The 27,652-nt window shown below is 53.5% G+C and overlaps 2 protein-coding genes across 3 annotated transcripts; one reads left to right on the top strand and one right to left on the bottom strand.

The window, feature by feature from the left end:
• Nucleotides 1-49: 49 nt before the first annotated feature.
• On the top strand, nucleotides 50-14,069 carry ACTN3 (actinin alpha 3). Its single transcript, XM_019645553.1, has 21 exons — nucleotides 50-287; nucleotides 4,128-4,242; nucleotides 4,393-4,512; nucleotides 5,416-5,502; nucleotides 5,584-5,671; nucleotides 6,157-6,235; nucleotides 6,321-6,402; nucleotides 7,126-7,211; nucleotides 7,505-7,597; nucleotides 8,076-8,306; nucleotides 8,431-8,578; nucleotides 9,945-10,095; nucleotides 10,689-10,797; nucleotides 10,901-11,041; nucleotides 11,312-11,494; nucleotides 11,940-12,074; nucleotides 12,156-12,335; nucleotides 12,707-12,853; nucleotides 12,940-13,005; nucleotides 13,530-13,688; nucleotides 13,770-14,069. The coding sequence occupies exons 1-21, from the start codon at nucleotides 147-149 to the stop codon at nucleotides 13,926-13,928; spliced, it is 2,700 nt and encodes an 899-aa protein (XP_019501098.1). The 5' UTR covers nucleotides 50-146; the 3' UTR covers nucleotides 13,929-14,069.
• Nucleotides 14,070-14,200: 131 nt separating this feature from the next.
• Nucleotides 14,201-25,607, bottom strand: CTSF (cathepsin F). 2 transcript variants are annotated; one of them, XM_019645555.1, is made up of 14 exons: nucleotides 25,194-25,607; nucleotides 18,545-18,643; nucleotides 18,217-18,301; nucleotides 18,067-18,128; nucleotides 17,848-17,923; nucleotides 17,167-17,280; nucleotides 16,896-17,041; nucleotides 16,711-16,807; nucleotides 16,551-16,631; nucleotides 15,655-15,774; nucleotides 15,508-15,572; nucleotides 15,307-15,397; nucleotides 14,836-14,894; nucleotides 14,201-14,753 (listed from the first exon to the last, which is right to left on the bottom strand). In XM_019645555.1, exons 2-14 carry the CDS (start codon nucleotides 18,578-18,580, stop codon nucleotides 14,679-14,681), a joined length of 1,107 nt encoding a protein of 368 aa, XP_019501100.1. In that variant the 5' UTR covers nucleotides 18,581-18,643; nucleotides 25,194-25,607; the 3' UTR covers nucleotides 14,201-14,678. The 2 variants fall into 2 exon arrangements, with proteins under 2 accessions (XP_019501100.1, XP_019501099.1); XM_019645554.1 differs by lacking the exon at nucleotides 25,194-25,607 and adding an exon at nucleotides 18,859-19,160.
• Nucleotides 25,608-27,652: the final 2,045 nt, after the last annotated feature.

The raw sequence follows: 27,652 nt of genomic DNA, 5'->3' as shown, positions 1-27,652 counted from the left end.
ACCCGAGCGCCCTCGCCCCCATCCGGCCCCACCCTCCTCCCCCATATTTAGCGCGAATCCGATCCGGGGCTGCGCCCGGCGCTACTTAATGCCGCCCCGGTGTCCTGGAGAGCGCTGAGCGGAGCGAAGCCAGGAGCCCGAGCAAGATGATGGTGGTTATGCAGCCCGAGGGTTTCGGGACCCGGGAGGGGCCCTTTGCGGAAAGCGGCGGCGAGTACATGGAACAGGAGGAGGACTGGGACCGCGACCTGCTGCTGGACCCGGCCTGGGAGAAGCAGCAGCGGAAAGTGAGTTCTAGCCCATTTCTTGATGGAAAAACTGAGGCCTGCTAAGCTGGGCAGTTTGTCGTTGGCATCTCAGCAGATCAGGGGCAGAGCCTGCAGAGCACCACTCCCTAGCCCAGGCTCAGCCCATCAGTCCTCTGCTGTCCCCGAGGGCTGGAAGAGAGGGCTTGGAGCACTCATGAGGGGTTTAGGATGACAAGGAGAATTTCTGGGGTCCCCTTACCCCCAGAATTAACTCCCCTGGGCCCACTGCCCCATTTCTGCTGGTGAAAACCAGTTGGGCTTAGCAGAAGAGATCTGAGTTTGGGGGCTCCAGGAAGAATAATCTCTTTCTCCCTGGGCGCCCCCCACCCCACCCCNTTTCCCAGCTCACTCAGAGTAAAATATAATGGCCTGCAAGGCCCTTGCTAATGCTCTGACATCATCTTTTATTCCCCACCCCACACACACACTCTCTAGTTAAATATACCCGGGCCCCACCCTGAGGGCTTGCAGCCAGGACACTAGTAGACAGATTCGGGAATGCTGGGGAGGGGAGCCATCCCAGACCCCTCCTCACCCTCTCCTCTGTATTCTCTCCAGCTTAGTATCCGTAGTCACTCTATCGCAATTGTCAAATGAGGAAACTGAGAACTAGAAAGAAGCAGAGATAGTACACAAATCATACATGTTAGAAAACAGGACATCCCCCGCCCCCCAAAACCTGAGGGTCTTTGCCCCTTGCTTGCCCCAACCCCACTCTTTCCCAAGATACCCCTCCCTGCCCCACCAGCCCTGAGTCTGCTGAAAAGGGCACAGGGTCAGGGAGGAGGGAGCCCTGGGTCCCCTTACGCAGTAACCTGACTCTCCGACCAGATGGACACTTTGTGCTGAGGCAGCGCCTTGGGGGAGCTAGAGAGGGGCACACGGGCAGCTGCTGCCCAGGCCCAGCCTTGTAGGGTGCTCGGGCCCCCTCTCCCTGAGCTATTTTCACTCCCAGACTTTCCCAAATGAAGGGGCCAGGACACCTGGGTTCCCAGAAGAGAAAATGATCCAGGCTGGAGTGAGGAAACTGGGGAGTGGCGGATGAGGTGTAGGGAGGTCATGGGACCCTCCATGAGGTCATGGGACCCTCCCGAGCATTTGCCAACAGTGTATGACTCCAGGAAAGGGCAGGGGGACCGGGGTGCTCAGAACAATTTGCAGGATCTGAGAATCCCAAGATTTAGAATCGGAGCACTTCTGCTGGGTTAGATGACAGGAGATGACCCCAGGGACCAGGAGGCTCAGCTGACTCCGATGGAGTGCCCTGGGTGATAAGCCTTTACCCCACCCCCCACCCCCCAGGCTCCTCCTGCACCTGTTTCCAAGCAGGACTGTGGTCCTCGGGTCCAGTGATCTCCTGGTGAAGTCATCCCTGCCCCGGACTCCAGCTGCCATCTGCTTTGCAACAACCCTTATACCCATCCCCACCCATCAGGTCTCTCCCAGATTCAGACCCACATGCCCCTCTTAAGACACATGCCTGTCTGTAATTTGCCTTCATCACTTAACAAAATATCAGGAATATCCTTCCAACCCAACTTACAGCCACCTACCTCGTCCATTCATTCAATGGCTACAGAGCGTAGATGCTCTCTAAATTAATCAGCATCCCAGGATGTTAGATAGTCTGGCCCTTTCTTTCTTGTCTAACGTTGTTTATTACAATGTAATGAACATCTCTGTGCTCAGCTTTAGCCCCACCCCACCCCTGTTCACGCCTCTGCATCTTGGAACACTCCCACCTCTTCCCAACTGATGCCTGAGTCCTCTTCAATCAACCTCATTCAAAAACATTCATTTAATATTTTTAAGGAGGTCCTACTATTTGTTGGGTACTGTTTTAGGTGCCAGGAATTCAGCAGGGGACAAAATAGAGCCCCTGCCCCAGGGAGCTTATATTGCAACAAGGACAAATGTTTCTATCTCATCCACTTCATCCCGCCCCGTTCCCCTCACTGACACCCTTTTCTCTCACCCTGGTCCCAGTCGCCACCTCCTAACATCTCCCTTCTGCTCTGCCAAGCTGTTTGTCTCCACTCTGCAACCAGAATGAGCTTTTAAACATATAGTTCTGCCCTGCTTCTCCTCTGCTTGAAAGCTTCCCTGACTCCCTGTTGCCCTTAGGATCAAGTTCAAACTCTCTGGCTTAGCACTCAAGATCGTGCATGACCTGGCCCCTGCCACCCCTCCGGCCTGCCTCTCACCACTTATATCCCAACACCCCCAGCTTCATTCCAGCAGTGTCCAGATAGCTGTAGCCCCACAAACGTAGCAACTGTTTCTCACCGCCGAGCACTCCAGCGTGGCTGCCCCTGCCTGGAATGCCCTTGCCTGCCCTTCCCTGCCTGAATAACTCCTGCTCTTCCATCATAGCTCTGATCAAATATTATTAGCTTTCCCCAAGAGGTCCTCCACCTGATTTGGAGAATTCCTCCCCAAAGTCCCCACTACTAGTCTCTCCCATCACTTCTCAAACCAACATGACTCTTAGACTGGCTGTGAGCTCCTTTAGGGCAGGGACCACATCTCATTAAGAATCATGTTTGTCAAATGAAAGAATGCCCCTTCCTCTGCCATGGGGGCCCCACCCAGACCTGCCTCCCCTCATCCCTGCCCTATCCAGACCCAGGGAATCCCAGACTCCGCGGTGGGGAGGAACTACAGAGAATCAACTGCCCTCCCTGTGCTTGGGGCCCCATCAAATAGTGCTCAGCACCCACTTACACACCTCTGGTGACAGGAAACTCACTTCCTTCCCTTATCAATGACAGCTCTTCAAATATTTAAAGCATCATCTTCCATATCCAGCTCCTAGGGCAACTGAAAAGCTGGTCTGAGGAAAGGAAGCTGATTAAGGGAAAGAATTCCAAATAACTTCCAGGAGTATCTGCTTTGTGGTGGGGGAATGCTCTAAATTGTAGAATCCTGCCAGGCCAAGGGAAGAAGGACCTGAGACATCGTTGAGTCTGACCCCTTAATTGTACACATGGGGAGACTGAGCCTAAAAGAAGGCAAGGAGTTGACCCTAGGTCACACCGAGTAGCTTAGCTGGGATTGGAGCCTAAGTATGGGTTCTACCAAGGACTTTAGAGCTGATGGCAGAACTCGGGGTCTGAAAGTTTGGTGGTTTGGTGGAAACTTGTGCACCAGGCTCCAGGTCACCCCCATCCCCAATAGACATATAGCCATATACCAGCCTACCTATCCCAGATGGAGCCTGAGGCTGAGGCTAACTCTGGAGGGCAGGAGAGGACAATCACCTCCAGAGAGTAGGTCAGGCTTGGCCTGACTGCCCAGCTGATCCTCCATGACCTGAAAAGCTCTTGCACACTCATAGTTACCTGGAGGCCAGTTCACAACAGCCCTGAGAGGTCGGTGGGGTTGAGACAAAAATGCACGTGTGCAGTCCCTCAGGCAAAACCCTCAGAGTCAGATGTGCTTAAACTCAGAATTTTTCAGGTGTTACAAAGGCAGGAGCTCCCTGCATTGGCCCTTGCAGCTCAGAGGGCCCCCAACTTTGAAGTATCTGCTTTATAATTTTGTAAAACCCATTCCAGTGCTTGATATTGGCCAAAGCTGGAGTGCTGATGACAAGGTGCCCCAAGTCCAAGCTGGGACCTATATGGGTCCTAGACCCTATTCCTCCTCTTCCAGGATAACTAAGGCTCAGAGAGGGAAAGGGGCTGGCTTGAATGCACAGCTAGTCAGAGGCTGAGCTGGGACTTGAACCCAGTGCCTCAGGCTCTGAGCTCTCCGCCCACAGAGGAGCCTGAGTACTGCCCTGAGCATTAGGTTCTGAGTGCTGTTCTCTGCCCCCAGACCTTCACTGCCTGGTGCAACTCACACCTGCGCAAGGCCGGCACCCAGATCGAGAACATTGAGGATGATTTTCGCAACGGCCTCAAACTCATGTTGCTCCTGGAGGTCATTTCAGGTGAGGGGTGCAAATCAGTATATGGGGAACCCAGGGTGCAACAGGCAGCAGAGTACTGGAGGGACTCGGTGGTGGAGGGGGAAGTTTGAGGACAATGTCGGCAGCTTCCTCTCATGACCTTTGACCCTTGACCTCACCTCTTACACCCAGGAGAGAGGCTGCCCAGGCCAGACAAAGGCAAGATGCGCTTCCACAAAATCGCCAATGTCAACAAGGCCCTGGACTTCATTGCCAGCAAGGGCGTTAAGCTGGTGTCCATCGGGGCTGAAGGTGAGGAGATGGCAGGAAGAGGCCTGGATGGGGCGGGGGGTTGTTTTTGTTTTTTTTTTTTAAAGATTTTATTGGGGAACTGGGGGAGGGGAACAGCGTTGGGGAATTGGGGAAGGGGAACAGACAAGTTGCTGGGGTTTTTTTGTTTGTTTTTTTAAAGATTTTTATTGGGGAATTGGGGGGATGGGAACAGTGCTGGGGAATTGGGGGAAGGGGAACAGACAAGTTGCTGTCCTTTTGTTCTTCAATCTAGTTGTGGGGGATGTTGCTTCACTGGCCCAAGTTGGCACCATCATTGCGCTCTTCTCTGGCAAGGCAGATCAGTCGCTGGCTTCTGGACGGCCGCTCACTGCGGCTGCTGGCCGCTCACGCTGGCTGCTGGCTACACACGGTAGCCCATGGCAACCCACTGCCACAGGGGCTGCAGCCTATGCCGTCGCCAGCGACTCATGGCAGCCCAGCTCCAGGTTGAGCTGTTGTTCAGCATCTTAGCTGTGGAGGGCAGTGTCACTGGCCCTCATATGTGGGATCCGAACCGGGGCCCTCTGGGGTCCCAAGCCAGTTCTTAACCATCGCGCCACTTGGCCGGCCCCGGGGGGTTGTTTTTTACATTAACAAGTTATTTTTGTGAGCCTCAGTTTCCTCATCTCAACATTGAGGATAACCATCCATGCCTCACGGGGTGGGGGACAGTAAGGAGCAAATTTACCCAAAGTGCTGGCACAGGACTGGCGCCTAGTAGATGTTCGATGAATCACTTTTAAGTAAAATGGTTGAGTACCTACTAGGTGCAATCCCTGGGTTGAGGGACAAGGGCCAGAGAGCAGAGTAGGGGGAGGTAGCTGAGGCAGGTAGCACAGGCCCTGAACACCAGGTGGGATCTGCCCTGCCCCTGCCTTGCAGAGATCGTGGATGGGAACTTGAAGATGACCCTGGGCATGATCTGGACCATCATCCTTCGCTTCGCCATCCAGGACATCTCTGTGGAGGGTGAGGGGGCAGGGGAAGCAGGTAGGGTGAGGGGGCTGGCCCAGACCCCTCCCCAACTAACAACCCCCCATCCACACCCAGAAACCTCGGCCAAGGAAGGTTTGCTCCTGTGGTGCCAGCGGAAGACAGCACCGTACCGCAACGTCAACGTGCAGAACTTCCACACCAGGTCTGTCGGTCAGTTAGCATGCACACGCAGGCCTCCGCCGGGCCCTGGGACACAGAGCAGGCCCCTGTCACAAGCCCCAGTAGAGGAGAGGTCACAGCCAAGTTCCTGGAACAGTGTCTGAAAATAGGAGGACTCAGTTAATGTTAAACGAGTCCAGGAGGGTGAGGGAGACTTCCTGGAGGAGAGAGCACTGGAGACATTCCTGGAAGGGCATTCTAGCCAGAGGGAACCTTGTGGACAAAGACCTGGTGGCCAAAAACATGTAGAAATTGGTGCGACCTTAGCCTAGGGTATGTGAGGGAATTGTGATGAGCTTGGAGGAGGTGGTCCAAGTCTGGTAATGAAGGGCCTCAAATCCCAAGCTAAGGAGTTTGGACTTTCCTGCATTTAACAGATGAGGCTGCCCTGATGAGGGTGCTCTTGGGGCGAGGGTAGGACAGGGTCTCAGCTTGACCCCAGGCCTGACCCGCTTTCTCTCTGTCCAGCTGGAAGGATGGCCTGGCCCTCTGTGCGCTCATCCACCGACACCGCCCCGACCTCATTGACTATGCCAAACTACGCAAGGTAGGCCCCAGCCGCCCCTAGCCTCAACCTCCCAAACTTCTGCCCTCAGCTGACCTTGCACCTCTCTCCCCTCTTACCCATCTAGGATGACCCCATCGGCAACCTGAACACTGCCTTCGAGGTGGCAGAGAAATACCTGGACATCCCTAAGATGCTGGATGCAGAAGGTGAGAGTAAGCCTAGCCTTGGCAAGGACTCCACTATCCCACCATCTGACCTCCACACCTTTGCCCCTCTTCCTAGGAGGCTCTGCCCCTCTCCTGGCTCCCTGGTCAGAATCCTTCCTGCCACAGGCCCCCTTCTCCAGGAGCCCTCTAGCCTGACCCCTTTTCCCCTCTCCACCCGGTGGAAACAACCTTTCCTGCCTCTCCCCTTATGTAATGGCTCCACGCTCTGCCTCATATCCCAGTTACCTGGGTCACCTGGGAGCATGTTGATGCCTCAAGACTGGGAGCTTCTCTGGGGAGGTCCTGCCTCTGGTCCCTGTGCCTCAGCAAGGCTTTAGTCAATTAAAGCCGCAAACATTTTCTGAGCATCTACTGTGCCTTGTGCCCTTGAATGTGTGGGTACTAATGGATGAAGACTTGGGGAAAAGACAGACAGAATTATGGGATGGTTAAGTACACCAGGCAGTGTGGACTGGTACCTCATGAGGGCCACAGTGTCATGCTTTTCTCATCCCACGGAGCGTGAGGATGCTGGGCCCTGGGGCGATCAGAGAGGGCTTCAGGGAGGAGGAAGATGCGGGGTTTTGGGTAGCTGGCAGCTGGTAGGCATGACTAGATGTCTCCGCCCCTCTCATTCTGAGGGGGGTCTCTGCCTGGGTGGGGACATGAGCCCATTCCCCACCCCTGGCTTTGGCCAATAAACACCTCATTGCCATCCCCCAGACATTGTGAATACTCCAAAGCCCGATGAGAAGGCCATCATGACCTACGTTTCCTGCTTCTACCATGCCTTCGCTGGGGCTGAGCAGGTGAGGGGTTGTGGACCCAGGGGCCCAACCTTGGCACATCCCGACGTTTGGAGGTGCCAGGCCCCACGTAGGTGGAAGAGTGCCACCGCTCCAGCTGTACACACTAGGTCCTTGGGGAGCTCAGAAGCGGAGGCCTCTGGCCTGGAAGCTCTGTCCCCACCCTAAAAGATGGGCTCCCCTCATTCCCCTGTTTGCACAAGCTCAGGTTTCATGGGTTTTGTAGAGGGAGGTGAGGTCTGGGTGTCTGTGGCAGCTTGTTCCAATGGCAGCTCCTCTGCCCACCCCCACCACAGGCAGAGACAGCTGCCAACAGGATCTGCAAGGTGCTGGCTGTGAACCAGGAGAATGAGAAGCTAATGGAGGAATATGAGAAGCTTGCCAGTGAGGTGAGCCTGGGGCCAGAGTGGGCCTTTCCCCTTCTTCCACCTGTTCTCTCTCAACCCGCCCTACAGCTCCTCCCAAACCTGGCTAAAACCAGGTCTGGGCCAGCAGAATCCCCGTCTCCTCAAAGTAGCCTTGGTCTCCCCCAGCCACCTCCTGCCATCTTCACCCATCTCCTGCCCCCTTCTGGCCATCCAAGCTCCTGGTCATTCTGTCATCTTTCATTCATTTACTCATTCATTTATCCACTCATTCATATTTAGGCAGTCTCATGACCTTTATAGGTCTGTGCAAACCTATACTGGTCCTTGGACTCAGAAATTAACCATCCTACCCCTTCTCTGACTAGTGCGGAGCTCCCATTCTGCCCTCCAGACCCCCACTCTGCTTGAGGCCACAGCCTGGGTGTCGGGGGGAAGGGGTAGGTGAGGTAAGCAGGCTGGCTCAGAGCTCTCTGCTCTGCCCCTTGCCTGGCTCTGGCAGCTGCTGGAATGGATCCGCCGCACCGTCCCTTGGCTGGAGAACCGTGTGGGCGAGCACAGCATGAGTGCCATGCAGCGCAAGCTGGAGGACTTCCGCGACTACCGGCGCCTTCACAAGCCTCCCCGTGTGCAGGAGAAGTGCCAGCTGGAGATCAACTTCAACACACTGCAGACCAAGCTGCGGCTGAGCCACCGGCCTGCCTTCATGCCCTCCGAGGGCAAGCTGGTTTCGGTGAGCCAGGCCGGGGATGGGGTGACCCTGGCTCTGCCCACATCCTCTGGGTGATCTTGGGCTCTGTGTCCTGTTCTGCATAATGGGTGAACCATGATGGAGGGCACCTCTGCCTGCCTCACAGGACATCGCCAACGCATGGCGGGGGCTGGAGCAAGTAGAGAAGGGCTATGAAGACTGGCTGCTGTCAGAGATCCGGCGCCTGCAACGGCTCCAACACCTGGCTGAGAAGTTCCAGCAGAAGGCCTCCCTGCATGAAACCTGGACCCGGGGTAGGTACACCTCATGGGACTCGATTCTGTCCTGGGGTGGACACTGGCAGAGAGGGGGACTCCTGGCAAAATATGCAGGTCAGGGGTAGGTGTTCTGCCAGGAAGCTGGAGACCTGTTTGTTATTCCCACCCTGATTGGCTGTGCTACCAAGTCACTACCGCTCTTTGGGCCAGTTTCTTTATCTGTAAACTCAGGCCTCGAACTCCCTCGTGGCTCTGGCCTCCTGCTGGTCTGCTCTAATGTATTTGTCATTTAGCATTTTATTTGTATATGTAGCATGTTACCAAAGGAGAGTCCCCCACTCTAACATCACTTACATGCTACTCAAAGTATATTGATGCCAAACTATTGCATGAATCAAATATATCACTCTAGATCAGCGGTTCTCAACCTGTAGGTCGCGACCCCTTTGGGGGTCGAACGACCCTTTCACAGGGGTCACCTAAGACCATCGGAAAACAAAAAGATATTTACATTACGATTCATAACAATAGCAAAATTACAGTTATAGAGTAGCAACGAAAATAATTTTATTGATTGGGGGTCACCATAACATGAGGAACTATATTAAGTGTTCGCGGCATTAGGAAGGTTGAGAACCGCTGGTCTTAGGCGACCCCTGTGAAAGGTTGAGAACCGCTGCTCTAGATGAACACATTCATTCTGTATTTTGTCAGGGATTTTAGTCCCACAAATGAGTGACTCCTGCCTAAAAATAATGAACAAACACTAACAATAGATTATGGGAATAATATATAATGATGGTTTGATATAAGAATCCCTTAAATATAAGGCCACTTATGTGACCCTAAGGTCCCTGAATCTCTAAACCTCAGTCACCTTCTCTGCAAAATGCAGAAGCACTCACTCAGTGAATGGTTGTTGCTGCAGTTATTATGATCATGTTTTTTTATTTGCATAATTATGGTAATTGTCATTCTCAAAGCACTTTGACATTCACTATTCATTCATCCAACAAATATTCACAGAGTCTGGACCAAGTGCCAGGCACCTTGCCAGGTGATGGGGAAACTAGTGAGCAAAGGAAGCCGTGTCAGGGGTTCATCAGGCTCAGAGTCGTTGGGAGGTAATTTTGAATCAAATAATACCAAAACCGTACCAAGGTCCACCGCGCACCAGGCAAGGTCATGGACCGCTGACGTCATTTAAGGACCATGCCCTGAAACAGGGGCTTCATTTAACTTTATCAGGCCAGCGCCTCAGAGCAAACCCCCAGGGCAGGCTAGGCAGCTGTGAGCATCTGCATTTCACAGATGAAGAATCTAGGCAGTCGCACAGCCCCTAACCCTCTGCTCCTGGCTCTGCCACCGCTATGTGACCCGAGCTGCGCCTCTCTCCGAGCAGGGAAGGAGGAGATGCTGAACCAGCGCGACTACGAGTCGGCGTCACTACAGGAGGTGCGGGCGTTGCTGCGGCGCCACGAGGCCTTCGAAAGTGACTTGGCAGCCCACCAGGACCGTGTAGAGCACATCGCAGCGCTGGCCCAGGAGCTTAAGTAGGCGTGGCCTGCGGCCGGGCCCGCCCCCCGGGGACAAAGCCCCTAACTGGCCCCACCCCTCGATCCCCGAGTCCCGCCCTGATCCTCATTGCCCTCAAGACGCGTCGTTCTCCCAGGTTCAGTAACCCCGCATCGCTGCCCTTGTCCTTCCCCTTCACCACTAGCTTCGCCCCTCCTCCCATATCCCCGTCCCCATCTCCGACCCAGCTCTGCTGCCCACACTCTTCCCCACAGGCGCTTGCCTAACCCACCCCCGTGACCTGCCCGCTCCCTCTAGCTCTGGGACAGGGTCTGCTACCCCAAATCCTCTCCATCAGCCTTGGCTTCGCCACCTCCTCCAGTAAACCCGCCCCTTCTGCCATAACCCCGCCCCCTGAAACTCCAAACCCCGCCCCTCTATTAAAGCAACTTGAGGGATTGGAGCAGAGATCAGCGGGAGCCCATCTCCCGCCAGGACAGCGCTGGGACCCTCCCTCAGGACAGCCCCACTTCACACCCACCTTTCCTGGCTGCCCTATGCCTTCACCACCATCAGGGATGGGGGCAGGAGTAAATCTGGTCCCACAGTCACCCCCTCTTCTTACCCCCAGTGAGCTGGACTACCATGAGGCAGCCTCAGTGAACAGCCGCTGCCAGGCCATCTGTGACCAGTGGGACAACCTGGGTACGCTGACCCAGAAGAGGCGAGATGCACTTGAGGTGACGTTGGGGGCCAGGGAGCTGGGGAGGCTGGGCACTGGTGGCAGGTGAGGGGGCCAATTGGACAGGCTGCTGACTCGCCGACCATCCCCGTGGTCTCTAGCGGATGGAAAAGCTTCTGGAGACCATAGACCAGCTGCAGCTGGAGTTTGCACGGCGGGCAGCGCCCTTCAACAACTGGCTGGACGGCGCCGTGGAGGACCTGCAGGACGTGTGGCTGGTGCACTCCATGGAGGAGACCCAGGTGGGTGTGGGGGTTCGGCATGGGGTGGAGACTGCATGGGATGACAGGGGAGCTGATCTAAAACCCTGTCAGCCACTCCTTTGGGCTCCTGGAGAATGGGGATGGGAGAACACCCCAGTTCCCAAGCGCTGGGCTGGGAGACAGGAGGCCTGGGTTCTCGAGCCAGTCCTGCCCTGTACCCGTTGGATGGCCTGGAGCGCGTTGCTGCCTTTTCCGTCACCTACGGGGAGTGGGGCATGCTGGCTAATGCTTCCTGCCTGTTGCCCCCAGAGCCTGCTGACAGCACATGAGCAGTTCAAGGCAACGTTGCCGGAAGCTGACCGAGAGAGGAGTGCCATCCTGGGCATCCAGGGTGAGATCCAGAAGATCTACCAAACGTATGGGCTGAGGCCCAGCTCCACCAACCCCTACATCACCCTCAGCGTGCAGGACATCAACACCAAGTGGGACACGGTCAGTGCCACCTGTGGCCTCTCCCTGCTTCCCATCCGCTCCTGAGCAGTAGAACCACCCTGAAACCTCAGGTGTCCCAAGATAAGGATCTGGGATCTGTCACAGACTCCATGTGGCATTGGACAAGTCACCTTGCCTGTCGGCTTCATCTGTAAAGAGGCCATAATAGCAGTATCTTCCCATCAGGCCTGATGTGAATAGAATGAAATCTGATGTGTGGGCATCCTTTACAAAACAACCTAAGTTAGTTATAAATGACATCACCCCACTTACCTATAAGGAAACAAGCCTCGAGGGGTTGAGTGACTTGCCCAAGAACCTGCCCATATAGCCCTGACACCTTGGCTCAGAGCGGGATGGGCTGTTTGAAGGGCTGGAGTCCACCTCCCCTCAAAACCATCTCCCGGCCCCAAACTGCCCCAGGCACAACCACCCTCCTTCCCAGGTCCGAAAGCTGGTGCCCAGCCGTGACCAGATGCTGCAAGAGGAGCTGGCACGGCAGCAGGTTAATGAGAGGCTCCGGCGACAGTTTGCAGCCCAGGCCAATGCCATTGGGCCCTGGATCCAGGGGAAGATGGAGGTAAGGCATGGCTGCTGGGGCTGGGGCTGGGGCTGGACCACCGGGAGCGGGAGTCCTCACCCTGTCTGGGTCCCCCTGCAGGAGGTGGGGCGTCTGGCAGCGGGGGTGGCTGGCTCTCTGGAGGAGCAGATGGCTGGGCTGCGGCAGCAGGAGCACAACATCATCAACTACAAGAACAACATTGACCGGCTGGAGGGCGACCACCAGCTGCTGCAGGAGAGCCTGGTGTTTGACAATAAGCACACCATTTACAGTATGGAGGTGGGGTCACACCCGCTGACATGAGGGGAGGTGGCCACAGCTGACCACAGCACATCTGTCCCAGGAGGGTCCCCAGTTCAGCTTGGCCAAGTCCCCCAGTGTATCCATGGGGATACTGAGACCCAGAGTGTAAAAGTGACCTGTCCAGAGTCATACAACAGTCTAAAGCCAAGCCAGGACTGGCCATGGCTTTTCATCAAACTTGAAGGCAGGAAGGGCCACTGGAGGTCACTCAGTGGAACCTCCAGATGCACACAGAGGCCCAGGGACAGGAGGACTTGCCCAGGGTCTCACAGCAGATTGGGAGTGGAGCCAGAGCTCGTGGCCAAGCGCTGGCTGCCCCTGACTTGGCCTGCCTCCTGCTCTCCCAGCACATCCGCGTGGGCTGGGAGCAGCTGCTCACCTCCATTGCCCGCACCATCAACGAGGTGGAGAACCAGGTACTGACCCGAGATGCCAAGGGCCTGAGCCAGGAGCAGCTCAACGAGTTCCGGGCATCCTTCAACCACTTTGATCGGGTCAGCAGGGGCCGAGCCTTGTGGGGTGGTGGACTTTGGGGACAGTGGGGTTTAAGGACCAAGCCTGACACACTCACTCACTACAGAAGCGGAACGGGATGATGGAGCCTGACGACTTCCGGGCTTGCCTCATCTCCATGGGCTACGACCTGGTGAGCGAGCGCCCCTCACCCCCATCCCAGGAGTCCCATCAGTGCCCTCTCCTACGTATGGATCACCTGTGTACCCCTACCTTCACATCCATGTTCTCATTTCCTCATCACACCCATTGGGGCTGGGCGGAATTATCTCATTGCACACAGGGGCTATCAAAGGCTCAGAGGTAGGTTAACTTGTTCAGACACACAGATAGGATTTAGACCTACTGTAGATCTGTGTGACTCCAAAGCCTGAGCTTGCAACATTTTTACCTCAGAGAAACAGCACTACTGAGGACCCCAGAAAAAAGATCAGGACCCACGGGAAACAGGGGACATGGCAGGACGCAGATTCCAGCCTAGTAGAAAGGACTTCCTACAGTCAGAGCTGACTAAAGCTGCGGCAGATGGTCTCTGGGGAAAGGGAGCACCTTGTCACGGGTTATCGAGCCACGGCTGTACAGTCCCCAGGAGGGGACATCAGGAGCCCTCCTGGCTTTAGTACTCATGGGCATGGTGCCCGGCTTCTATCCCTGCAGGGGGAAGTAGAGTTTGCTCGAATCATGACCATGGTGGACCCCAATGCAGCCGGCGTCGTGACCTTCCAGGCCTTCATCGACTTCATGACCCGAGAGACAGCCGAGACTGATACAGCCGAGCAAGTTATGGCTTCCTTCAAGATCCTGGCAGGAGACAAGGTGAGTCCCTGGCATGGAAGGGGCTGGCGGGCTGGGGCAGGGAACAGGACCTGTGGGCTCTCAATACCTCTTCTCCCCCAGAACTACATCACCCCTGAGGAGCTGCGGCGGGAGCTCCCAGCTGAGCAGGCTGAGTACTGCATCCGCCGAATGGTGCCCTACAAGGGATCTGGGGCTCCAGCCGGAGCCCTGGACTACGTGGCCTTCTCCAGTGCCCTCTACGGGGAGAGTGACCTCTGACCTTGACCCCTGAGGTTCTCCACGCAAGTCAAAGTGAGGGTGTTCCCTCTGGCTGAACCCATCCATCCCTCAGAGCAAAGGTCCCCAAGAATGACCAGCCAACTGTTTCTGAATAAAGATCCATCTGTGGGCCCCTCTCCATCTCCTTTTGCTTCCTGAAGCAGAAGCTGGGCCCTCAGGCTCCTGGGCAGGAAAAGCTGCCTGACCTTGACCCTCCAGAGGTCCCCCCATGACCCCTCCTTGCCCTCAGGGACTGAGTCTTCACACCACACTAGAGCTCAGGACACCTCTTTATTGCTGTTAGAAAAGGGTGGTTACAACAGTTTGTCTAGACAGGGAACGCTGTCCCCAAATCCAGGGGGACCAGAATTTATAGCATGAAACAGAGGCAAGCTGGGGCAGGAAGCCAGAGCCTGCTGAGGACAAGCTGGATTTAAGGCCACAATATCTGCTTCTCTCCTGCTCCTCGCCTGACCCCAGGGTTCCTGCCCCAGCTTCAGCTACCAAGATATCACCCTTCACCCCAAGGCCATCCTAGCGACCAAAATTCAACAAAGGTGCAGCTGGGGAACTTCAGAGTGGGAGTGGGGTGGAGGGTGGAGGGGCTGTACCCCTGGCCCAGTGCCCTTTGCTCACCCTGAGGTACCCAGCGCCCGTCCCTCAGCCGGCTGTGCCTCCTGGGGAGGGACCTGGACACGCAAGCTGGGAAGGGGCAGCTCTAGTCAGCACCAGGCCCTGCGCTGGTTCTCCTCAGTTCACTACCGCCGAGCTGGCCATGACATTCACACCACAGGCCCCGGACCCACGATGCAAGTAGTAGTAACCCTGGAAGAGAGGGCGGGTGGTGGTGAGGGCACGAGGCTGGGGTGCAGGTGGGATGGCCAGAGGCCAAGCAGGCAACACTCACCTCCTCGCCCCAGTCAGTGCCCCAGCTGTTCTTGATGGCCCAGAAGGGAACAGCAGAGCCTGGGAAGCAGTGCAGAGTAGGGAGTCAGGGTCCCCAGTTCTCTACCAGCACCCCAAGCACGCTGCACTCTTCAAACATCTGCTGTGGGCCTACTGTTTGACTAGGAAAGGAGCAGAAAAAAAGACAGGCACACCTACCACCCTCCTGGAGACCTGGTGCGGCTCAAGGGTTTGGGGAGGGCACCCACCCACCCGCCTCTAGAGGCTATTCATCCATACAGTTCAACAGCCTCTGCTTTCTTGTCCATAGAGGGGCTGGATGATGCCACCTGGCCCATAGTCAGAGGCAGGGGTAAAGACAGGGTTCCTAGGCCTTCCCCGACTTCCCCCACTAGAGGTCCTGAAATGCTGTGGTCCAACCTCTGTCTGTGACCTGGGGTGGATGGGCAGAGAGGGGGTCAGCAGAACTCACGGTTGCCGTAGCCCACAAGCAGCACAGCATGATCAATGAACCAAGGGCTGCAGAGGGGCCGCAGTGGGTGGGCAATCCCATGGCGGTAGAACTGGTGGGGGAGAATAAGCAGTAGGAGCCAACTCCAAGGAGAAGTGGGGGAGGAGTTGGCAAGAAACGGAGCAGGGGCAGCGGGGCCAGGGCAGTGGGGTTGGGCCTTACCTGCATGCCAAAGGCATTGATGGCGACGGAGATGGGGCCCTTGTTGGCCAGCCAGGCTGCCAGCTCTGACACAGGGGAGGGGCGCAGTGTCAGGGGCACCGAGGCCACCGAGCTCCTGGCCTGTCCTCACCCCCATCCCTCACTCACTTTGCTCATTCTGGCTTAGCTCCACTGAGTCATTGATGTAGACCTTGACCTTCTCTGCAGAGAAGTTGCAGGTCTGCAAGTGGCCACGGTAGCTGTAGTCGTCCTCTGTCTCCAGCCCTCCTGGGGAACAGTGGGGGGCAGATGGGAGAGTAGAGAAAAAGTGGACCCCTGTTACTTTACACTCATCTTCTCCTAGCCAGAAGCTGTGCTAAGCCCCTTATCCACGAGGTCTCACATTCCTTATCCACCCCAGGATGCCACAGGCCATCTTCAGAGGGATGACACAGCGGAGGTTCAGGGGGTTGAGCGAGGAACCGGCAAGAAATGTGGCAGAGATGAAACTCAATTCCCAGTTTCTGGCTCCTCACTCATCCCAGCTTTCCTGGGACTCTTGACCTTGGCTTGCTTATCCTGCTCTGACAGTCAGTCTGCTCCCAGGCTGGCCCTGACCCCTGCCAGGCTTCCAGACCAGTCTCTATACAGCCACCTGTCCCTCGGCTCTTCACCCTTCTGCCACTGTGGAACTGAACTGCCAATTTAGGTCAACGCCTCCCCTCAAGGGTGGGGTATGTTGCTATCTGGTTTAGTAATGTTCTAGAAATACAGACCTCCAAGCAGCGAAAATACCAAGACCCCTGTTATGCACCAGGAACTTTAGACATATTGCCTCACTTGATACTCAAGGCAATCCTACGAGGTGGGCATGAGCCCCATTTCACAGATGAGGCAACTGAGGCTCTGAAAGCTGAGTTGCCCAAGGTCGTCAACCAGAGGGTCAGCCTGAAGACCTAAACCCACTTCACGTGACTACCATGCTTATATCTCTCCCCCTCACCAAGTGACTACTTGTGGAGGAAGAAGTGGCTCCTGCTGCCCCCGACCCCCTTAATGCATACCCAGAGTCTTTATGGCCGAGTAGGCATTGGAGGGTAAGCCGCCCAGGCAGGCCTTGTCCACTTGGTCACAGTCCACGAGCTCTAGGAGACACAAGGCCAGTTCCGAGAAGCCTTCGGGAGGGGCTGGGCTGGGGACAGGGAGGTAGAGCGGGAGGCTCACCCTGCTCAGACAGGGAGAGCAGGTCCCCCTGTTTCAGAAACCACTGGCCCTCCACGTTGCCTGTGACTGAGAAGGCCCAGCAGGAACCACACATGCCCTACAAGAGACAGGCAGAGTCAGGGCCGGGTCCCTTCCCAAGCCCAGGGCAATCCTCACATCCCACCCTCACTACGGATGGATCCAACCTGGTCCTTGACTTTGGTGACAGCTCCCTTGTCCCTCCAGTCCCACTCAGGTGGGGCAGGGTCGCTGATGGACTTAGCTAGGTGCATCTTCTTGCTGGGTTCCTCTTTCAGGAGGGGATTCAGGTAGATGGTTCGGAACTCCTCCTCTGTGGGTATAGGTAGGCAGGGGGTAGGGGCATGGGGGAGTAGTCTAAGCCAACCCTGACCAGGGGCCTTGGGAGTAGGCTCCGTCTCTCCCAGGCTCCATGAGGGATCTGGCCATCACCCTTACCTGTGAGGTCACTGAACTTGGTGACCCCGTACTGAGCTGTGCCACGGTCCAGGGCCTGGATCTTCTGCGCTCGAACCATGTTATTGAAGAAGACGGACATGCGCCACTGGGCTTCTGAGGACCAAGGAGCAGGAGAGGAGGGGCTGGGACCCCAGGCAGATCATAAAAGGAGGGCATGTGGGCCTAATGGGGAGTAGGTGGGCTCTGGAAGCTCTTTTCAAGGACAGAACCCTGGGGCGGTTAGGGGTGGGGGGCCAGACCTGCAAGTGATAAGAGTGGGAGGTGTGATGAACTTTTGGGGCCAAACTGGGGTGATGACTTTCTCAGGTGTGAAGGTACAACTGGAATGAACTCCAAAGGGTATCTCCAGACAGGAGGTCATAGGGAAAGGCCACCGTACCAGGGGGCCTCCAGCAGAGGAAATCTGGCCTTTGCCTCACCCCACTCTACCCAGAATGATGGAGGCCCATGGTTTCTGACAAGGAAAGTCAGATAGGATAAGGGGCCAGGTCCCTGAGATTGCTGTCCAGTCCTAGGAAGCTGGGCAAGAACTTGAAGATGTAGGGGTCCTTGAAAGGATGCACTGTCTCTTCTGTCCTTCCCCTCCCCAACCCTGAGGTGCCAAGTTGGGGGAAGGCCCTGATCCGATAGGGACAGGTATAACCACGGCTGAGTCCTTACCCTCCTTTGTTTCATATGTCCGATTATAGGTGGTGACAAAGTCCTTGAAGATCGAAGCCATCTTCACAGAAAGGTCCTGGAAAGGCAGGGGGGTCTTTATAAGGAGTCTTTCTCAGACTGACCAGGGAGCCCCAAGCTAGAGTAAAGGGACGAGAGGAAAAATAAGGCAGCAGCCAACTCCCCAGAGAGAGAGGATGGGGGGGGGGACGGGTTCCTCACCTGGGGCAGGGGGTCCTTGTTCAACAGTGGAAGGAATGAACTGAAAGTCTCACTTCTGTCATCTGGATAGGATTGGAACAAAAAATCAAGGCTGAACCCTGAATGAAGTGTGATCCGGGCTAGCGCAGCATCCTTGGGCTTTCCCAGCACCTGTAATCTTGGTATCCACTGGGCCACAGTCTTGCCTAAGCAGCATGTGTTTTCCTAGCTCATCAAGGATTTCGAAGGTGCAGAGCTGAAGGTAGAGGAGGAAGTCAGTCTGGTCCTTGGCTAGATGGGAGCTGGAGGCTCCTCAGATGAGGATCACCCCCAAGGCAATCAACCCCAAAGTGGAGAGTGAGACAGTGCCAGCATCTGGACACCCTCCCTTTTATAGCATGGTCTCTGGCCCCCAGGGCCTGGGAAGTAACCTGAGTATCTGTTACCTCAGGTCCCTTCCTTTGGGGGGACAGGCAACTGAGGGAGTCCCATCACTCACCAGGGTTTTCTTAGACACAGGGAGCTGGCACACCATGGGGTCATTGCAGGGTGGCTCCTCCACCGTCGCCTTCAGGGAGTACAGCGACCCCCGGCCCGTCTGGATGGGGGGCGAGGGTGGGGCGGGGAACGGGTGAGGCGGGCACAGCCACTCCCTCCTCAGCCAGTTATTCATTGGCCCCACAGCCCCACCACACTTTCTCTCCTTTCCCAATCACCAGAGGTTCGTGTCCCAGCGACCCCACCCCAAGTTTAGGCCAAAGTTCCCATCCCTCGGACTAGGGCCCCGCGCTCCAGTTCCCGGCTCATCCTCACCCGCCGGACGCGACCGCGCACGGCTCCCAGCGCGGCCCGCGCCCCGGCAGCCCGGCCGCGGTTGTACATCTCCAGGGCGAAGCGGGCGGGCCCCAGCAGTTCCGGGGACGCGGCCTCCCAGGCCTGAGCACCAGCGGCTCGCCCGGGCGGGGCTGGGGAAGCTCCCGGGAGCAGCCCCAGCAACAACAGGGGCAGCCAGAGCGCCATGGCAAGGGCGAAGCCAGAGGCCGGGACGCACGGACTGACAGACACGCTGAGTAACCGACCGGTCGGAGCAGCCCCGCCGCCAGAGGGCCCTGCGTCCACCAATGGGCGCCGGCCCGGGGCGCCTGCGCGTTCGCTTATTTACGCGAGGCACGTGGGGCGCGCTGACTGCGCTGGCCTGGATGGACCCAGCTCAGCCTTGCAGAAGCGGCGTCTGGGGCCCGAGCCCCAGCCTTGGAATAATCTTCTTAGGTCTTGGAGCTGATGTATGGGGAGAGGAGAGGACGTTGGCTTGTGAATAAAAATAATAACTAACAGGGCTGGCCGAGTGCCGCGATGGTTAAGAACTGGTTTGGGATGCCAGAGGGCCCTGGTTCGGATCCCACATATGAGGACCAGTGACACTGCCCTCTACAGCTAAGATGCTGAACAACCCGGAGCTGGGCTGTCCAGAGTTGCTGGCAACGGCATACTGTATATAGCCAGCAGCCAGCATGAGCAGCCAGCAGCCACAGTGAGCGGCCATCCAGAAGCCAGTGACTGATCTGCGTCTCCAGGGAAGGGCGCAATGATGGTGCCAACTTGGGCCAGTGAAGCAACTTCCTCCACAACTAGACTGAAGAACAAAACGACAGCAACTTGTCTGTTCCCCTTCCCCCAATTCCCCAGTGCTGTTCCCATCCCCCTAATTCCCCAATTAAAAAATAATAATAACTAACATTTATTGCATGCTTATTATATGTTACGCATTAATTGTCGTAGCAATCCTGTGAAGTAGATGTGATCTCAATTTAATAATTGTGGAAATAGAAGCTCAGAGAGATTAAGTGGGTTACCAAACATCTGATAAAGAATACAGCCGGGCTTGAACCCAAGGAGTTGGCCTCAGAGCCTGGGCTTACAAACTCAATTCCTCTTTGAGGCCCCTCTTCTCATCAGCAAAATGGCAGATGATATTCCCTGGACAGGTAGTGCCTCAGGTTGTTTGAAGTGCAAATGCAACCATGCAAGCAAATGCAACCATGCAAGCATTCGGTTCTCAGAGCCTAGTAAGAGGAGGCATGAAAAGTTACGTTGGGCTGCCCATCTAGTGGACAGGCAGAAGAGAAAAAAAAGAAACTTTTCAGCTTGGGGAGAGGAAACCCGGAAGAGAGAGTTTAAGGGAATTGGGGAATCACAGAAGTGGGTGGAGGGTTAGTTTGGGCTTAGATAGCAGGGAGAACTGATATTAAAGATCATCGAGTCCAAACCTGACTTTTTACAGCAGCAGAGGTCTAGAGAGGTTTAGTGCCTTTCCAGCTACTCAGAATTAGTGCTAAGGCCAACTCAGCTCCCAGCTGAGGCCTGAGAGGGGAGGGCCTGAGGGATTCTGGCTGATGCTGATCTCTCCCTGCTTGTTCCCTCCCCAGTTTAAGTTCCTTGGGGATCCCCTTGTCTCTCTTACAAGAGACAGCCCAGTTCCTTAATGTGACTCCTAAGGCCCCTTAAGATCCAAGTCTAGCCCTGGTCCTCACCCCATGTTTACTTGACACTCCGGCCTTACTCTATTTGTATCTCCTCAGAAATTCAAGCTCTTGCACAGCTCAGAACTTCACACTGCTCTTCCCTTGGCCAGATACTTTTTATAGCTCTAAGTTTGGAGGTCACTTCCTTGGGAAGGCATCCCTCACTCCCCTCTCCTCCCGCCTACCCCTACCCCCACCCCCACCCCATTGCCCCTGGCTGGGCTCCAGGCTGCTTCCTCCATTCCTTGATGCCTAGTCCCATGAACTTCCTCTTACACTGAACTGCAATTTCCTGTTCATTGTGGGAGTCTTCCACTAGGTCAGGAGTTTGTTAGGGCAGGGACCTTATTGATTTGCTCACTGCTGTTTCCTCAGTGCCTGACAGACTTAATAATACCTGCTTAATAACTGTTTGTTGACTGAATTAATGACTCCTTTGGCATGCCCTGGAGTGGACGTGATGTCACCAAACTGTTGTTTAATACATAGCTTCTCTTTCTAGAAGGATGAAGGCTGTGACTATGATCCTCATGTCCTGGCAGAAGAATCTCAGAAATGCCCACTGTCATCCAGGACCCCTACTTGTGTCTGCGAAAGGCCACATACCCATGCTCACACACTTCATCTCCTAAAGATCTGAAGATGAATGAATTTTTCAAAGGGATTTCTAAGGCTCCTGCAGAGACAGGGGACTTTCCTAGATCTGGGTTTCCAGAGATCCACATTGGCATCATTTTTGGCCTTTATGGGAAACAGTGAGATACTTCAGTTTTCTAACTTGGCTCCCCAAGATAAAATAAGCCTTTTTCTGGGACTGGGAGATCAGAGACAGATTAGAAAAGAGGGCAAAATCACAGGCTTTAGAATCAGACTGACTGGGGCTGCCAGGTGGCTCAGTTGGTTAGAGCACAAGCTCTGAGCAACAGGGTTGCCGGTTCGATTCCCACATGGGCCAGTGAGCTGCACCCTCTGCAACTAGATTGAAGACAACGACTTGAGCTGAGCAGCCGCTGAGTGGCCGGTGAACGGCAGGTTGGACTCCCACATGGGATGGTGGGCTGCGCCCTCCCCACACCCCCCCACAACTACAGTGAAAAATGACGACTGGACTTGGAGCTGAGCTGCACCCTCCACAACTAAGATTGAAGGACAACTGCCGCGTCCTGCACATCATGGGCAGTGGGGAGTCAGAAAGGCGACGAAGGGTTAAAGAAACACAAGAGACAAGGATAGAGTTAAAGCAAGGCCAGGGGACTGCAGTTTTTCTCTGGAACTGACCCCGAATTGAGCCAATGCATGGCTTTTATTAAGAACCTTCAAAGGAGTGAAACTTGGTTTTTCTAAAGTCTGTGTGATGAGTGCCTTATGACTAATTTCCATCAACCAACCCCATTGTATTCCAACACCTGCTGTGCCTTCATACTCCCACACACACAACTCCAGGATGGTGCAGCTGTGCCACGGCCATGAAAATAAGGGAGATAACCGACATCATTCTGCCGGGTCTCAGGGTTCCGAGACACTTCCTTGTGACCTCGTTAGGTCAGGGGTTGGTGTGTGTGTGGGGGCAGTCAAGGATGAAGCCGTAATGCAACAGACAACAACTTGACTTGGAGCTGATGGGTCCTGGGAAAAACACACTGCTCCCCAATAAAAGTTAAAAAAAAAGAATCAGACTGACTGACCTCAGTTCTGATTCTGATTCTAGCATTTCAAATTTGCTGTGTGACTATGTGGTAGTTACTTCCCCTCTCTGCACCTTTTTGTAGAAATAGGAAGAGGAATCTACCTCATTTATCACATCAGTTCTAACTTTCTAGCAAAACAAAAATGGAAAACACTTGCAGAGAAATTGCTAGAGAGAGATGGGAAATGAGGGTGTGGAACCTGGGTCTTTGGGAGGGCCCTAAAGGAGAAGGCCAATAAAGCAAAGCTTAAGCAGCTGGGCTTTAACATAACCTCACCCCCTGCCGGGGGTCTCAAAGGGGTGTCGACTGTCCCTGGAAATTTGTAGGGGCACTTTTGGTTATCATTTTAATGGGGCTCTTCTGGTCCTTAGCAGACAAAATCCAGAGATGCTAGTCATCCTTCAATATTTAGGACAGTCTTACATTACAGTGAATTGTTTCATGTCCTACACAACTTTTTAATGTCCCACTAGTCATTTACAGAAGTGGAAAAACCTGTTTATAATTATCTGCACCAAAATCCTTAACTCTGTTGTATATGTAAACACATAACATTATGTGCACAGTATTAGTAAACACTGAATTTTCCAGGAATGCTACTAAAGTGAAAATCAAGGGAAGAATTTTTCTTGTATGAGTTCAGGTCTTTACAAAGGCTATTTACCATTTCAGAAGCTCATGTCTCTAAAGGCAACGTGCCTGTATCAGTCCATATTTGGAGCAGTCCCACCCAGTTCACGATAATCACTTCATTATGTCTTCTAGTGTGATCTTGAGCTAGCATGTACATGTGGAAATGCAGATTTCATTTTATTTTTCCTTGATTTTTAAAATTATGTGGGTCAGTAGAATATTATCTATGAACTTCATTTTATTCATTTAATAATTGACGGAGTGCATACTATGCATCAGGCACAATCTAGATGCTAGGGATGTGAAGAGGCATTGTACAATATTTGTTGTTAAAATGGCGTGTTGGGGGGCCAGCAGAGTGGCGCATTGGTTAGGAGTTGGCTTGGGACGCCAGCCCTGAGCAGCAGGGCCCCGATTCGGATCCCACATGAGGGCCAGTGACGCTGTGCCCTCTACAGCTAAGATGGTGAACTATAGCTCTACCTGGAGCTAGGCTGCCGTAAATCACCAGCCATGGCGTAGGCTGCAGTGGTGCTTTGGTGAGCTGCCGTGAGCCGCCGTGAGCGGCCGTCCAATGGCCGGCAAGGGACTGCCTCACCAGGGAAGAGTGCAATGATGGCACCAACATGGGCCAGTGAAGCAACGTCCTCCACAACTAGACTGAAGAACAAAAGGACAGCAACTTTTCTGTTCCCTTTCCCTGATTCCCCAGCGCTGTTCCCCTCCCCTAATTCCCCAATAACATCTTAAAAAATAATAATAATGGCGTGTTGGATGTGATACAGTTGAGATCCACTGGTAGGCTGACCTTGGTTTTAATCCTAACTCCAGCACCATCTACTACTATGTGACCTGGGACACATCTTTTCACCTCTCTGAACCTCAGCAACCTTGTAGGGATGTGTGTAGATTACATGACATCATGAAGCCCTTTGTATCTACTCCCTGAATGATAGCTATCAACATTATTATGTTGATCAATTTCTTTATGGCTCAGCTACAATAACATGCTTTTATCTTTCTTAAATCATTCCTCAAACGCCATTGCTTATGCCTACCGAGTGTAAATGAACCAGGAGGCATTGGCTAGAAATAAAAGATAAAGATTTACTCAAGGATCTGAGGGTTTGCAAACTGTAAATACAACTAGGTAATACCCAGAGCGTTCTGGAGAAAAAAAAGCTGAGGGTTCTTATAGTAAAAAATACATCCTTGAGAAGAATCAGTCCTGCACTCTTAGCCTCTGAATTGGTCTGAGATGGTTCCTCTAGATGACCGGTGGCTGGATGCTGAGTGGCAGGTGGTCTGTATACTGGGTGTCAGGTGGTCTCGATAGTGAACACTCTTTCCTTAATCCTTCAGGGAGTAATTAGAAGGTTATCTGGAGGTTTGATGTACATCCAGGCATTGATACAGGACTGGAAAGTTCAAAAGTTTAAGCTCTCAGGCTAGTTAAAGCAAGAACAGAATCATTTACTCATGCCTCAACCTACTTGATTTTAGTAATTTAGCAGCTTGACTACAGCGACTCCATCTTATTCCTTGAGCGCACTCTATTCTTCATCTAGCAATCTCTTTCTTTTGAGGCTCCTCGTCTCCCTCCCACCTTTAAGTTGTCCAGAATTCTCAGTAATTTCTTAGTCCAAAAGAGCCAGCGGTGGGGCTGGTTTCTGAGGACAAAGGCTGTGTGGTGGTGGGACCCCTTTACCCGCCACACCTAGGAACTGGAGCCTGGAGCCCATTACCGTTTTGACTTCTCGCCGCCACACGGTGGCGCTGTTGAGGCTAGGTCCTCCTGCACCTTTTCAAAGTCCCTCCAAGCCCTTAAAGAACTTGAGGGGCGCTCCCTCCGTGCTCTCTCACCTCTCACGCAGCCACTGACCTCCAAAGCACAACTGCTGGGTCACGGAGGCAGGGACAGAGAAAAGTGCAGCCTCGCTGGATGAAAATCAGCGCTAATCTACATCCTTTACATGCAGCTAAAAATTAAAACGGAGAGGTCTGACCTCAGCTTCACACCTACTTGACATCAACTGTTGGATCTCACACTGAGCCCAAACTGCATATTGTTTCCACCCCAGCACACTTCAGAAATCCCCCAACGCTATTGCCCCAGTTGTATCATATGCCATATGGCATCCCTATTACCCTAGTCATTCAGTCCAGAGACCTGAACTGACCTTGATTCTTCACTTTCCTTCATGTCCCACATCTAACCCATCCCTGAGCACTAGAGATTCTACCTCCCGATGTCTCCCAAATTCCCACGGCCACCACTCATGGTCAAGCCACCATCATTGCTTACCTGATTGGATCCACTCTTGCCTCCAATAATCTACTGTCCACGCAGCAGCTAGAGGGACCTTGAACGTAAACTGGACCAGGTGTGGGTTGTGATGAAGCGCAGACCAGATCCCCTTCAGGAATGGACCTGGTATCCAGCTACTGGGAGTGCTGTCCTCTGCTGTCAACCCCTCCGGGGGTTGCCTTAGCTGAAGAGTCATGCCCCCTTCTCTAGGGAGCTGCATCTAATGACAAATCTGAAGGGTCATTCCAGCTTCAGAACTTCTGGGTCAGGGGACACATCCACTGAGACTGCATAGCAGCCCAACTTCTCCCTCTGCCTAGTGTTTTTCCTTCCCTTCTTTTCCCTGGGTGTTGATGCTGAGAGCCTTCCCTAATAGACTTCCTCCCTGCCAACCTCCATGCCAGGTCAGAATCTGTTTCCCAGAAAGCCCAACCCATGACAGACCATGTGACACCCTGCACTTAGGATGAAATCTAAAGTCCATATCATGGCCTGTAAGGCTGGGCACCATCTGGTCTCTGCCCTCCTATCTGACCTCATTTCATGCCTCTCTCACTGGCCTTCACTATGCCCCTGCCAGAGTGACCTCCCTTCTGTCCACTAACTAAGCGTTTTCCTGTTTCAGGAATTTGGCACTGGCTGTTCCCCCTGCCTGGGGAGACTTCCCCGTTCTCTAGGGGTCAGGCTCCTTGACAGCTGTCCAGTCTCAGCCTAAATGCTATTTCCTCAGAGTAAGGACCACTCATCTAAAGGCACCCCCCCCCCTCTATCTCAGAACACTTTATATCTTTCAGAACTTATCATACTCTGTCCTTATTTTGCTTATTCCCACTGGACTGTAAACTTCTGAGACCAAAGACCTTGACTGTCTTATCTCCTCTGTTTCTATCCCTGATATGCTTGGCCTTCAAGGTCATTTTCTCCATCAGACACCAGAGGCCTCTGAGCTTTCCAGGGACTGTGATAATGTTGAGACTGGAAAAAAAAATTATTGAGTCCAAAATTCTTTCAAAATAGAAATTGCTATATATTTATTAATAATTAAAATGCCTGCAGGATAAAGTCATTTTATTGACTTTACTGTTTAAATTTAATATTTATAAACATTTTGTTACAACTGAGAAGGATTTATAGGTTAGAATTTCTTAACCCAAGACCATCTAGATTATACAGGATGATTGCCTGAAAACATCAGAGCAAATCATAATTTAAACAAATTACATGAAGTCAGATAATTTCAAAAGCAAAACTATAAAATTCCTTTCAAAACAAAATTTTTTAAAAAGATTTTATTGGGGAATTGAGGAAGGGGAATATTTTGTTTTTCCAGGATCCATCAGCTCCAAGTCAAGTTGTTGTCCTTCAATCTTAGTTGTGGAGGGCATAAGCTCCAAGTCCAGTCACTGCTTTCAATCTAATTGCAAGCAGGGGCAGCCCACCATCCCATGCAGGAGTTGAACTGGCAACCTTGTACAGCTGAGCCACCCGGATGCCCGTTGGCAGCTCAGCGGCAGCTCAGCGGCAGCTCAGCTCAGGCGCAGCTCACTGGCCCATGTGAGCTCGTGCTCTAACCAACTGTGCCACCCGGCCGGCCCCCTTTCAAAAAATTTTATGGCAAAATATTTAATGTGGGATATAGGTACATTTTATTATCAGGTGTGATAAGATGTGGGGGGGAGGGCAAAAAAATTTGAAAACCTAAGACCAACAAGGGTCAAAAAGTGACCCTGATTGGGCCTTAGTGAGTTTGCCCTAATATTTGTTGAATGATTCAATGGATGGATAGATGGATGGATAGATGGATGGATGGATGGATGGATGGATGGATGGATGGATGGATGGATGGATGGATGAAGATTCTGGGCCCCAGGTCTTGAACTTAGACTCCTATACTGGACATGAATTTATCTCAGGGGCTGTCTCTCAGCCTTGAGTGAGCAGCTCTGATCCACCTTCAAGTCTCTTTGGCTCAGTTATTAGCCCAGGGGTTGGAGTCCTGACCTTCCTCACCCTCATCCCCAAGTGCTCCAAAGCCTCATGCATAAATTAATCCATATCCTCACTGCTTTGTGGCCAAGCAGCTTTGGAGATCCCCAAAAGATTCCTGTCACACTCTAATCCTAGAATGACCCCAACTCACCTCACTGTTGCATAACTCAGAGGAGTCATGCAATAATAATAATATTGCATAGTAAGAGTTTACTCCATGCCCTGTGCTACGCCCTCCGCAGCAATTACCTTTTAATTTAAAAAGGTCATCTCTAGGCGATCCAAGGCTATCAGGACTAAAATTAGGAGAGGCCGGCATCTTAAGAACTCTCACGGTGGAACCCACTTAAATCTCTGCCTGAACCAGCTAGCAAGTTGTTATTTTGGGGTTTTTGGGCAGATGAGGTGTAGCAACTTCAAACCTTGTAGCAACTTCCAAGCCTAGGCTGATACCACCATTTGTGGGG

The sequence above is a fragment of the Hipposideros armiger genome, unplaced genomic scaffold (genome assembly GCF_001890085.2).
Source record: "Hipposideros armiger isolate ML-2016 unplaced genomic scaffold, ASM189008v1 scaffold_93, whole genome shotgun sequence".
NCBI lineage: Eukaryota > Metazoa > Chordata > Mammalia > Chiroptera > Hipposideridae > Hipposideros > Hipposideros armiger.
Note: the sequence above shows the minus strand (reverse complement) of the source record. Positions and strands in the feature narration are given on the sequence as shown.

Bases quoted from the DNA above. Each gene is read 5' to 3' on its own strand.
- CTSF (XM_019645554.1), bottom strand. From the start codon at position 19,065: ATGGCGCTCTGGCTGCCCCTGTTGTTGCTGGGGCTGCTCCCGGGAGCT. The intron at 18,644-18,858 runs GTGAGGATGAGC...CCCCCCATCCAG, and splicing joins TGCGCGGTCGCGTCCGGCGG to ACGGGCCGGGGGTCGCTGTA. The intron at 14,895-15,306 runs GTGAGTTCTGCT...ACTGCTTCCCAG, and splicing joins GCTTGTGGGCTACGGCAACC to GCTCTGCTGTTCCCTTCTGG.
- ACTN3 (XM_019645553.1), top strand. From the start codon at position 147: ATGATGGTGGTTATGCAGCCCGAGGGTTTCGGGACCCGGGAGGGGCCC. The intron at 7,598-8,075 runs GTGAGCCTGGGG...TGGCTCTGGCAG, and splicing joins ATGAGAAGCTTGCCAGTGAG to CTGCTGGAATGGATCCGCCG. The intron at 12,336-12,706 runs GTGGGGTCACAC...CTGCTCTCCCAG, and splicing joins ACACCATTTACAGTATGGAG to CACATCCGCGTGGGCTGGGA.